The sequence below is a fragment of the Barbus barbus genome (assembly GCF_936440315.1).
Source record: "Barbus barbus genome assembly, chromosome: 4".
In the NCBI taxonomy this organism is placed as follows: Eukaryota; Metazoa; Chordata; class Actinopteri; order Cypriniformes; family Cyprinidae; genus Barbus; species Barbus barbus.
Genome location: NC_136732.1, coordinates 32,967,562 through 32,980,633, shown reverse-complemented (window position 1 = coordinate 32,980,633; position 13,072 = coordinate 32,967,562). Strand labels below are relative to the sequence as shown.

The 13,072-nt window shown below is 39.9% G+C and overlaps 1 protein-coding gene across 1 annotated transcript; it reads right to left on the bottom strand.

The window, feature by feature from the left end:
- Nucleotides 1-565: 565 nt before the first annotated feature.
- LOC306868496 (uncharacterized protein) lies at nt 566-12,847 on the bottom strand (the record flags this gene model as incomplete). The annotated part of the gene is made up of 23 exons (XM_079414696.1): nt 566-953; nt 1,043-1,116; nt 1,201-1,306; nt 1,592-1,678; nt 1,941-2,048; nt 2,140-2,299; nt 2,414-2,519; nt 2,910-3,057; nt 3,144-5,582; nt 5,698-6,205; nt 6,536-6,645; nt 6,720-6,809; nt 6,895-6,963; nt 7,050-7,106; nt 7,268-7,490; nt 8,051-8,254; nt 8,324-8,417; nt 9,289-9,703; nt 11,276-11,357; nt 11,954-12,111; nt 12,428-12,493; nt 12,599-12,676; nt 12,725-12,847. 23 exons carry the CDS (start codon nt 12,845-12,847, stop codon nt 948-950), a joined length of 5,511 nt encoding a protein of 1,836 aa, XP_079270822.1. The 3' UTR covers nt 566-947.
- Nucleotides 12,848-13,072: the final 225 nt, after the last annotated feature.

The window sequence follows — 13,072 nt, the reverse complement described above, 5'->3', positions numbered from 1 at the left end:
ATAAAGGCACTACAGAGATATTGGCCGCCAAGTGACTTCACAGAGATTTTAGTTAGAAGCAAATGCGAAGTAGCACTTAAGTTACATACTAAATAAATGAGCTTTTATAAGTGCTGTGAAAAAAGTCAGGAAAAGCTTGGTAAAGGAAGATGCAGTGTCATTTACAGTTTAGAACTGTTTATGAGATACCTTAAAGGTTAAAAATAATCTGCCTTATCTAAAAATCCTAAAGGATTCTTATAGGACTTTTTTTTTTTACTGGGATCCACTGGCAACCTAATTAAATAATTCTCTTTAAAGAACATTGTCTCAGCAAACAAGCTACTGCAAAGGAAATGAACAGGATAAGAATGAAATCCTTTGTCCAGAAAGTCTTAGATAGGAATCTTTTAGGAATGGTTCCAAAATATGATAGAAATTCTAATTGGAATTCTGTACAATTTTCTTATTGGAAATCTTTAGGATTTTTGACAAGGGATAAATAATGATAACCTTTCTAATCCAGCGTGCAGTATTTAAAATCTTCACATATGGATTGAAAAGTTACACAAACAAAAACTTAAAAGATTGGAAAAGCTTGACTTTATTCATAATTAGAGATGAAACAAATCGAACTGATGCTCAATCAGGCATAAACATGTAAATATAAACAAAGACAGTTTAAGATTTAGAGAGAGACAACGTCATATAAAAAATTCTATAGTCTAAAGTAGTAAAGAAACAAGAATTAAAAAGACTGACATACACACACACACACACACACACACACCTGTGACTAAATGTATAGTTAGAATTCATGGCGTTATAAAGATATACAATTAAATAATTTAACCCACATTAAAATGCTCATCTTTCTCTCTCTCTCTATCACACAGACAGACACTCAAATCTTTTGTGTGCTGGTTAATTCAAAAAGCTTCATCCTCTCCAGAACAGTTAGTCCATCTTTAAGACTGTGAGAATAAAATGAGAGAGAGTGAGAAAGCTTAAATTTTAGGGAACGTCAGTATTTTGTTCCATGTAATGGCAGAGATGATCCCACCTTGGATCTGTCAGGTTGCGTAAGTGTAGCATGGTCCTTTGGGAAGTCCGGGTTGCTCCTGGATTTCATCAGATCTGCAACAGGCATTTACAAATTGTGAATAAGTGCATGCTTATGCACTTGATCTGTTTGCCTTCACAGTAACATGATTTTCTTACCATATTTTAAACTCTGTTGTCTTGCTGGCACCATCCTTAGTTTAGTGAAGTCACTTTGACTTTTGACTTCTGAAGCAACCAGCTCAGAATCTAGCTCTTTAAAATACTAAAAACAACAACAACAAAAAAAACACATTTAAAATAGAAATACAGAAAAAAAGTTTAAAAAACTTTAAACTTTGAAGTGGAAGTGTATTCTCTATGTAAGCATTGGTTGAATTAGCTTATTTGGAAACTGTTATGGTTAACATTTGAGAATAAAACAATAAAACTTACACAAATGTGTCACACTTATAATTTTTACTTATAATAATACAGATTTTTGTATTAATTGACTACAAAATTACTCAATATTCAACGATTAATTTGTTTTAATTGAAAAAGGTGTTACCGTATTTCCTGCCTGCAACTCCAGTTTAAGTGAGTTGATCTCCTGTTTTAGACACTTAATCTCGGATTCCTTTACTCTGAGATTTACCTACAGCATCAAAGAACGAGACAGAGCACATCTGTTTTTACGCACGTATACTTTATAGCACCTTTGATGGAATATACTCTGACATCATCTCATCTGAGCAGTAATAAAACCCACAAGGACTTCTTTTGTGGAAGCCGATTAAATGTACTCAACCGAGAGTGCAGATAACTTTAATCTGTGTTCAGTCAACCATCCCCTGCTAATTTTAGTAGTACAAGTCAAATTTGGGCACTTTGCCATATGAAAGGGTGTCAAGTTTTACCTCCAGCTGATACACGTCTTTCTCCTGAGAAGATTGGGAATGTTTCACCTCCCCATTCATGCGTGAATGCATAAGGGATAATTCAGCAGCCAAAAACTCATTTAATTCCTTAGAAAAATATGTGATACATATGTAAGACAAGCAGTGAAGCAATGGCTGTGTACATATGCACATTTTTTGTGTGCACGTGCACCTGTACCTGGTTGTGAATGCGAAGCTCCTGGTTCTCTCTCTGTGTTGTACTCGATGCTTCCCTTTCTGTTCCTATAGTCCGATTCAAATGAGTATTTTCCAGGCATTTCTGAGAATACTGCTCTGACAACACTTCCAGCTCCCTGTGTAATGTTTTTAGCTCCTCACTGCAGAAATTGCACAAAGAGGCATATGGTTGATATATAGTTCTGCAACCATAAATAGATTTTTGATGTTGTGCCTGACAGTTCTCAGAGTACTGACAGACATATCACACGCACTTGTATTGTGCACGAAGCTGGCGGATGTCCACATTGGCTCCATTTTGCAGGGCTTTCTGTGTCTTGTCCATTTCCTCTTTATGAGCTTTCCTCATAGCCTCAATGGCTTTGAAAACAACAAATAATATAAAAAATGGTCAGACAGAACTGTCAAGACCAAGAAGCAGAGAAGCTAGATCGTCATTTGTATGTCTAAGCATACACCGAGCAAATTTACATTTATTAATTTGGCAGATGCTTTTATCCATAGTTAAATACAAGACAGTAGCACAAATTTGTAACAAACCCCATGTACTGTATGAGTGCTTAAAGGGACAGTTCACACAAAAATAAAAAATTGTAATTTTCTCAACCTCACGACTTACAAATCTGTTTGACTTCTTATGAGGAACTCATAAGTAGTTACTTAGCAGAATGTCCAAGCTGCTCTTTTTCCTCACAATAACAGTTATTGGTGACCACAGCTGTCACTGGGAGCTTGTGTTGAGAGTAGTACCTGCAATGGTGGCATTCGTCTCTTCCTGCAGTACTCTTTCTCGCTCCTCTGTCAGTCTCTCCACCTCTTTCTGATGCTGCCTCTGCATCTCCTCAATCACTCGCTGGTGGCTGTCTTCCATAATGCTGAAACCATGCTCATACGTGGCCTAAGACACACAAATACATGGCGTATCTTCATCTTTGCGTATAATTACATGTTAATCTCACGCTGTAACAAGAAGGCTTTGCATACCTTGATGGTTTCTAGGTCAAGCTGGAAGGCTTTGACATCCTGGTTGCTAAGATCCGCCCTCAAACAAGTCACCTCAGTCTCAAGCTCACTGATTCGGTCTTGCAGAGCAGTCGCAGAAGCCTGCTCAGTCTCTTCATCCTCCTCTAGTTCTGAGAGAGTTGCAGCTTTTGGCCTTGACAAGTTTTGAATGTAATATTCATGGAGATGGCTCATCTCATCTTCATGGATTTTCTGGAGCTCTTGGAGCTTCTCCTCAAACTCCAACTGCAATTTTTCAGCTTCTTCCGTCCTCAACTGAGCATTGGTCTCCGCCGAAACGCGCTCCTGCTCTGCCTTTTCAACAACAACACGCTCCTCACGCAGCTTCTCTTCGTGACGCTCCGTCTGTTCCTGGAAAAAAGTCTCCATGCTACGACACACAGCACGACACTCGCACTCAGCCTGCTCTCTCTGCTTGCGTAGGGCACTCATCTCCTGCTGCAGGGCCGAACGGAGACGACAGCCCATGTATGCCAAAGTGGCCTGACAAATTGCAGCCCTCAGGATGGCTGAGGGTAGTTCACCAGGAAGGTCGACCTCTCTAACATTAGACTGTAGCTGTGTTGAGAGGTTCTGCACTGACTGGGCCTGAGCACGGAGCTCTGCCACCAGACTCTTTCTGCAAGCAAGCTGTACCTCGGAGCCCTTAAGGAGAAAATCGGTTGCCAGCTCGTCGTCCATTTGTTCACTGTAAGGTGCAAGTTCTGGTGGGCTAATGTCAGCAAGTCTGGACCCCTGCTTCGAACAGTATTCCATTTTGGTTCCAGATGAGGAACTCTCTGGCCAAGGCAAGACATAAAAAAGCTCAGATCCCTTTCGCTCCTGTGAGGGATGAGTACAGAGAGTATGTATGAGGTATGTCATCTCTGCTCTTACACACAGTCTATGGATTGCACTTTCACTCAGCGTACTGTCTACCAGGTCTTGCTCGATAGGGTCCAAAAAGATCTGGGTGTAACTAGGTTCCACAGCCTCATTATGACTGCCTCCTTGAGCCGTCCTAAGCACCTGGACATGCACCTCTGACAAATTATTAAGCAACTTTGAGCTGGGATGCTCAAGTGCTGAGGCAATCCTTTGGATAATCAGTGCCTCCAGTGACAAAACTCTGCTGGCCATCTCTAGAGCTTGATTTCTCCCTGAACTCTCGCCAACCAACCTCCAGCTTCCAGGTTTTCCATCATCATAAAGGGAGATTTTAGTTTTGTCTGAGGTTCTGTCTAAAGCTGTTCCCTGCAAGCTATGCAACGTTTCAGTAAAACTTGGCAGAGCATCCACAGAGTGTCGACCCTCCGGATTCTGGAGGGAACTGTGCGAGCACCAAGAATCATTGAGTGCATGCGGTCCAGTGTTGAATTGTTGCTGTTGCTGAAGATGCATGGTAAGCTCCCGGAGTCGCTCTTCAGTGTCACATAACTTGCGCTCAAGTGCCTGGATCACGGAGATCACTCTATGTGACTTGTCTGCCTGAGTAGTAGGTTGTATTTCCGAATCACTCTGCCCTTTCTGTCTGCATTGTTGTGGCTCAATCAATGCCTCACAGAGAACATTAGCTTCAGAAGAATGGGTTTGAGCTTCCTTAAGCCTTTGTTCCGTCTCCTCTAGACTACTGCCCAGGATGGCCATCTTAAGAAGCACTTCCTGTAGTTCTCGTTCCTTCCTGTCTAACTCTTGCTGTTGCTGCACCAACTGAGTTTGAAAGCGCTCCTCACTTACCCTCTCACAGTCCAGCAGAGCACCTCGCAAACTCTGCATCTCCTCACAAGCTCTTTCATAATCATGCTCCATGTCATAATAAAGAGTCTCTTCAGTTTGGAGGCGTGCCTGCAGACGACAGACCTCACTGTCTGACTCTTCCAGCTGGTTTTGTAGTTCCTGGCACCTTCGCAGAAGTTCATCAGTAACGTCACCTGTTGGCCTTTTCTGCAGCTCAGCCTCTTTCTGCCTCAGATGCTCCTCTAGTTCCTTCGATCGGTGTTCTGATTGGTCGAGGCTGTCACTAAAGCTCCTCCTTTCTCGTTCCTGGCTCTCTTGCAGGAGGCGCAGGTGCCTCTGTAGCCTGACCTCTTTCAAGGCTTGCGCCTCTTCGGTTGCTTTAAGACGACCCGTTACCTCCTCCAACCGTCCACGCAGACTCTCCAGCACCTCGTCACGCTCCTTCAGAAGAGTTTCTGTCTCTTGAATCTTTAACTCTGTCCTCTGAAGACATTCCTTGCTCTCATTAAGCGCAGCTTGGAGTCGGGCCTCACTGAGTCTTAACTCACTTTCTTGAGTGTGATTCCTCTCGTGCTCAGCCTTCAATTCTCTACGCAGGCTCTGAAGCTCCACATCCCACTGCCATTCTGTTTGCACTGAAGATGAATAGAAGGTGACTGGCAATGGAGATGTGGAGCGATCAACCTGTAATGAATTGTGAGACTTTGTTTAGAACCATGACAAATTATATGCAAACAGTGCAGGGGAATTAAGTATGTAGACAATGGAATATCACAACCATATTTGCTTGTTATGCTACCTGCTTTTCTTCTTTGGGTTTAGCTTCTAGTAGTTCACCACAGCCGTCAGAGTGGACATACACAGTTCCTGCATCAACCTCTAAGCTGTCTGGGCTGATTGATTCTGGGGAGGTTCGACTGGACACTGGCATAAGTGATAAGTTTGATGGTATATCAGCAGACATGATATTCAAGCTTTGCCTCTGTGAGATTCTTTTTTTCTGAAGATACTCATTCTCTGATGCCCCAGAGGCCGAAGGTGTGATCTGCTCTTCAGGGGATGGTGCAGGTGCAGGAGGCACCGAGCGCTCACTGTTATGGTTCCACTGCCTTCCGGATGGATCATTTAACAACTCCTCTTTGTGCTGTTTACAACTTAATTCTGCCCAATCAAAGGTTTTGTAACGCCCCTCTCTATGGCGCTCACGGATGCGACTCCTTTGCTCTGCCTCCTGGGGAACTGTACTGCATTGGCAGGAGCTTGTACGAGCATGTGCACTAGTCATTGACACCTTTTGAGGAATTGAACTAAGGGAAGAAAAGAAGTGGCTATGATTGAACTATTATAAATTATATCACTGATATTGTAGTTGTGTGTGTTTTGCCATACACTTCATTTAAATTAAAAAACACTCTTGGTCATGAAAACACATTCAAACCTGGGTTTTATAGCAGGATTTTTCCTTGTTTAGCATGGGGAAAAAGATAAAAGGCAGAAAGAGTCAACCCACTAACATGTTATGCTGTTTTGTGAGAAAAATACAGCAATATATGTATTAGGCTTTGATATCAATATACAAAATATGTATAGTGGATAAAATATATTTTTGGTAATGGCAGTTAGTTTTGATGTTGTACCATGTGACATCAGGGGCAATGGTGGGACGAACATTTTTCATTACTGCCTGGACCCAGTTGCGTCGTATCCCATAAGTCATTGCACAGAGGGTGAAGACACCATCCTTTGTCTGTTTGAAAAGAGTGATGAATAAAGTCAATGCAACAGACAAATAAGCTTAAAATTTAGCTAATATACACTCACATGAATCTGAAAGCCATAGTTCCTTTGTACAGGGTAATCTGTAACATCGAAACAAGTAGACAAGTTGATCTCACCATCCACATCAGCTGCCTAAGTCCCAAAACACAGAAAGAGCTCTTAACTGAAAATGGCAAATCAATTTTTATGATGATTCTTCATAGACCGAACACTTTACCTCTTCTGCTGCAGAGTCACGATAGAATCTCAAAATCTGGTCAGTAAGAACAAACCAGTGTTTCTGCCACTAGAGACAGAGAACATCAGACCACTTCACACAGAAAAAATCATGAACAAGTAGACTGAGATCATGCACTCAAATCTCAAAATCACCTTTCCATCTTCTCCCAGTCTAGACATCCATCCCTTTTTGAAATTAAGGAGGTCAGGCTGAGAGGAAAAGAGCATTACTGTAGCAATAACGTGTGATATGATCAATTATGATTAATTTGTCGCCACATCCCATAATTTACTGGATTTAATTTTATAATCAATTTACAGCCATAATAAAAATTCACATTAGAATCATTCTTTGTATTGGTTGTACTTACTGTGGGAGTGGAATCAAGCGGTCTGCACTCCAGCGATTTGGAGCGGAGACTACATGACATTAAATGCTGTGAGTGATCAGGAATATCATTAGGGAAGGAATCCTGAGATGTACTGACAGTTGTCTTATGGTCATTTTGTTCAGTAGAGGAAGTAGTGAAGGTTGAGGGGGGAAGCTTGGTATCCAGAAATGAACCCTCTTGTTGAACAGCTTCCTGAGACCTCCTAGAAACAAGCATGCAAACATATAAAAGACAGTGGATATCAATTTTAGATTAAACTTTGAGCTCTACAAAATAAAAAAAATAAAAAAGTTCAGAATGTAAATATAGAAACTACCGAGAGGGTAATATGCAATACGGCCATTTAGAATTCAGTATGCACACATTATACTGGTTTCATCAATGTCGAGAGATATATACAGAAAACACACAGAACACCTAAAACTGAACTGATTTACAAAACTGTTTGAACCAACTGCAAACATTTGTTTGAGGAGCATCAATGCAGTGATGCCAAGCATTTTAACATTTAAAGATATTATAACTTTGACAAACATAACATAATATATTTGGACTAAAATGGCAAATAGGAATGCAAGCAGCCCGGTTTGATTTGACTGATGGCGATGGGATGAAGTCTCCTGAAAGACGAGCAGAGAGGAGTGCTTTTGACATGCTGTCGAAGGAATGGCAAAAACATAATCACTAGAGGGAGCCACAAGCATTATACATAAAAACCAACTCTGTGTAAAGAGAATCAGGAGCAAAATTAACCTGTCTTACCTGTGCCGATTTCCAAACAGCCGGTGTACTTTTTTTCTTGGGCTGGGTGATTCATGTCTGAGTGTGTGTGTCATGGATGTGTGTGATTCCCTCTCCCCATTGGACTCCAAACTTCTCTCCCAAGAGAAACCTACCACATCTTCAGGAACAACCTCACATGCCCCCTGTGGATTGTGATGAGTTGGTGGAGGGAAGGGGGAGGGGCTAAGGGACATTGAGGTAGGATACATACACGGTTGTGAGGCAGGTGAAGAAACAGAATAACAGTCACACCTGGAGTCAGTGTGTGCTTGTGCATCCACAACACTTGGACTTGTCTTCTCCAGAGACGAATAGCCGCTTTCAGTACCCAATCGATTCTTAGTACCTGATAGAGCAAATAAAAGCAAAGTAATGGGCTGAAGTTTACCAGGAAAAAAAAAGAAAAAGTTAAGCAGTAATATATTTGTCATGCCTAGTAAAATTTGCAGAATAGCATAGAAGTAAACACACACTTCACACAAAAATAAAGTTCTGTCATCATTTTCTCTTTACCTTTTATGACTTTCTTCCACGGAAACAAAAACTTCTAAGGAGCAGATGCCATACTGAATTTTTAAACTCAAAACCTTCAAAATTGCTAAGAAACCCAATTTTGATAAACAGTTTTTGCTTAAAAAAGTTGCTTTAAAACTGTTTTGTCAGCTGAACAATTGGCATGTTGTTAAACAGTGCAATTGTTTGAACACATTTTACTTAATCTCTCATAACCTTATTTTCATAACTGTCCAAATTTGTATATGGCGCTACCCTGACAAAGGTTTATGCAACTCCACTAAATGAATAATGGAGCTTTTACGTTTTAAAAATAACAAATATATGAGTTATTAAATGTATGAATAAAGCTTTGGGTTAGAAACAGATTGAAATATGCCCTCGTTGTCCTTCAAACAGAAGTCATCAGATGTAAAATTGATAAAGAATCATTTGAGCTAATTTTGTAAACCTGATCGACAGATTCGTTAAAAATCACTCAAAGGAACAAACTGATCACATGTTTCACAGGTTTAGAATGATGACAGAATAAAAATTCTCATGCAAACTACTCTGAATTCTTCACTAGAAAAATGTATATACTTAGCTACTACAGTACTTACCTTTATTTCCTAAGCCGACAAATCAGTAACTACTACAACCATAAACAAGAACATCCAGTTCAAGTCACAAGTACACACATAAAGGCCACTCTGAGGTCATACCTGACTGACTGAGCGATGAAGAGAGAGAGGACCCAAGCTTGGTATCGAGTGATGAAGCATTACCACTGCTGGAAGGATCCCCGACTTCACCACTGTGTGATTCCTCCTCCAGCTCCTTCTCTAAGGAGAACATCAAAACCTCCTCCACCGTGCTCACCACACTACCTCTTCCGTCGGTGGCCCCTTTAGTACTACTGATGCCACTTCTGCTATTGCCTTTAGTGGTACTGCTGGTACTAGAGCCAGCATTGTCGCTGATGGAAACTTTACAGCTTCTATTACTACTAGAACCGATGCTGCCTTGTCTTTTAATGCTGCTGGTGAAACTATTTCCAGAAGTGCTACTTTTCTTAGCAGCAGCACCACCACTGCTACTACTGCTGCTGCTGCTGGAGGTTTGGTTTTCTGCTGTTTGCTGAGAGAGAGGCAGAGAATATAGGCGAGTAAATCAGAGATTGACAGGCTCCACACAAGCACTCGGCCAGCGAAATCCAATTGGCACGGGTGGTATAGGAAAAGCCTCTCTTTCTATATACAACCTGCCTGACAAACAAGCACACATGTCTTTTGCACTCTGCTCCCACTTTGCAAACTCTTCGCCCTCCCCATGGGGGGATGCTCAATAATCCTGTCCAGATCACTTAGGTTAATTCTATTAAACTTCTGTCTGACTAACGCTTCAAAATACACAAAAACAAACACACAAAATACAGGAACATAGCATTTCATGTACATGCTGTTAATTGTTGCAGCACAGTGGAATGGCACTTGCACACACTAGATCAATTTGTTCTGTTGTCAGCAGAAAGAATATGCAGAAGGGAGATAAAGAGGGATTAGTAAATCAACCAGACAGAAAGATGGGCACAGCACTTAGAAATGTAATTAAAGTAAAGAATAGGGGTGGAGGAGGAGCACATTTAAAGGAGCAGTACTCCAAAACTGCATAATTCTTTCAACATTACTGTGACCATCTAAAAACAACCATCTTCAGGACGAAATGACAAACTAACTAGCGTTTTTGCACTTATTTAAGTCTACTAATCTGTAACAAATAACTTATATGATTATTTATATACAGAAATTGATAAATCAATTAAATTATAGAAATGTATCTTGGTATCATATGGTATTCTAAGTGTGGTCTGAGATATTGTGATCTCCAAATCTGGATATCTAATCCTTTTAACGCTGAACAATAGAACTAAATCTTGCTATATGTTTAGTGCATCTAAACCTTGCAGATCACAAATGAAATACTGACAAATCAGAAGACAAAAAAATGGAAATGAGAAAAATCTTTTGATTCTAAATCTTTTGCGCTAAAATATAATTCTGGCATAAACTGCTGAAGAAAAAACTGAGAAAATAAATATACTAAAAAGTATTTGAAATACATTTATTTCATGCTAAGTATACTACAAATAGATTTACTAATTTACGTGCTTAATAAAAATACCCTGCAATTGTGGTTTTGGTACTAAACTGCTATCCTTAAAGTCTCCTAAACTGGAACAACTAATTATGTACTTAATGCACTTTAGTTGAGTGAAAGTAGTGCTGAAGTCCATCTAAAGATATACCAAAATATATTTGATTGTGCCAAAATGGAACTATTGCATGTATACTTTAGGTTCACTAAAAGATCATACAATCCTCATCAATAGTGACATTAAAACACATTTTAGGCTTAATATTAAGAAATGTGCATTGTGCACAAACAGAACTCCAAATTAAATGTAATTACAATTTTTATATCAGTAAGTCTCAATTGAAATGTTAGTAAATACGTTAATAAATTTGAACTATACTTAGTATTAAATATATTTTAAATATATACATTTTTATAAAGTATACTACATTAAATGTTCAATTTATTCATATTTTACCAAAGGAAATATGCTGCAAAGATATTAGAAAGGATTCTGGCATTGCCTGTCACAGAACATGATTGTATGAAATGGTATTTAATATGAACGAGACTCACTTGTGGTGGGTGGGCTGGATCCTTCTTCTTCTTCTGATTTGATTTAGCAGCTTTGGGGTAAACAATCAAATTTTCTTGCCACCTAAACGAAACAAACAACCTTAAATTCAAACACACGGCAGACCCCAAAAATGACCAAGGCTAGAAATTGCACGCATATGCAAACTCAAACAAGCTTTCAGATTTCTCTTACTTCTGCTTTCTGGACATCACGCTTCAAGACTAAAAACCACCAGTTGCAAGGAAATAGAGAATTACAAACAATAATAGAACAACCCTGAACAATCCCAAAAGAAACAGTTCTAAAGCTGGTGTTCTCAACACAGACAGAAACACACACACACACGCTAATCCAAGACTCCTTGACACCTTTTATTACACTCTTAAGGGATTAGATCAACCTTGCTGAGATTTAGTGATTTATAACACTTAAGCAGAAACAGAGGGATGAGACTGAAGACAGAGAAAAAGAGAAGATTTCAGTTAAACTATTGAACAGAGCTCAGATTTTGGCACAAAACAAGAAATATATCAACTTGGCTTCACCTGTCTTGTTGCGTTACATCACAACATATGATTGTATACTATAATGCGTATCAATTGGGATAGAAAACAACTAGTGACAAAGTAGGAGTTATGTGTGGCCAAGTTCACACCACAGGTCAGGGAGTGCATTACCTACTGATGCTGAAGCTGTCTGTGCTCTCTGTTCGGATGTAGTAGTCTCTGTCAGTGAAGCACAGCCTCAGACAGTTCTGGAAGCCAGTTTGAGATGAAGCATCAAGAACCTCACAGCATTGGGACATATTTACACTTCCTTGGGGCAATGTACCTGGCTAGATGAAAACAGTCACTCTGTCATTCCACAGAGTGGAAGGTAAGATTTTAATAATCATACATTTTTGATGCACAATGCAAAGGTCAATGGAAAACCCTAGAAGGTGAAGATGTATTATTGTAGGCCAGCCTGGAAGTTAGTCTTCAAAAACACTCTATTAATGATAATGCAAAATAGAAATCAGTATGAAAAGAGTTCAAATAAACACATTTCTGGTCTGGTGTCAATGATAGGGATACTTAAGCTTGGGCTAGTCAGGTACATAAGACAAAAAAGGTTAGGAAACACTGCATGAAAAACAAGTAAAACCTCACCATCTCATCCAGAGAGTATCTTAGAAGCCCATGCTCGTAAAGCACAAAATATCTCCTCTGCCATTTCTATAACAGAGATGGCAAAGAAGGATAAGGGCTAGAGTTAAAACATAGCTACATATCAATGGCCTGTATCTGATGGAAAGGATCTCTGGAAATGCCAGTCATCACCCGTTTCCTGAGGCCACAACTGCTGAAGTCAGTGTCCTCTGGGTCCAGGAGGAGCCAAACCACCTGAAGAGGCCTAGTCTGAGACAGGTCAATGTCAATTAAAAAGTCAAGAAATGATATCCTCACCTGGAACAGCTCTGCTTCGCTGAGTTTGTGCGAATACACGGTTTTGAAGCAGTTTTGACATTTACTTTTATTGAACATGTTGGCCTGAAAGCGATGACACAGATTCTCGCGTGCAGAAAACATCGTTTTGGAGGTGAATGGTGAGTGTGTCGACAACATTTACTTTTTAAGTAAAGTAAAATGGCTAAATAACTCATTTCAAGTGACGATTGTGTGTTTACTTTCTTAAACCCAGTAGGTAGGTTCTCGATGTCTTAATGGTGTCCGTGCCGTTCATCTGTTGTATCTTCCTGTCTTTCAATCATTTCACTGATTGTTACAGATTTGTGGAGTCTAAGTAGAGGGACA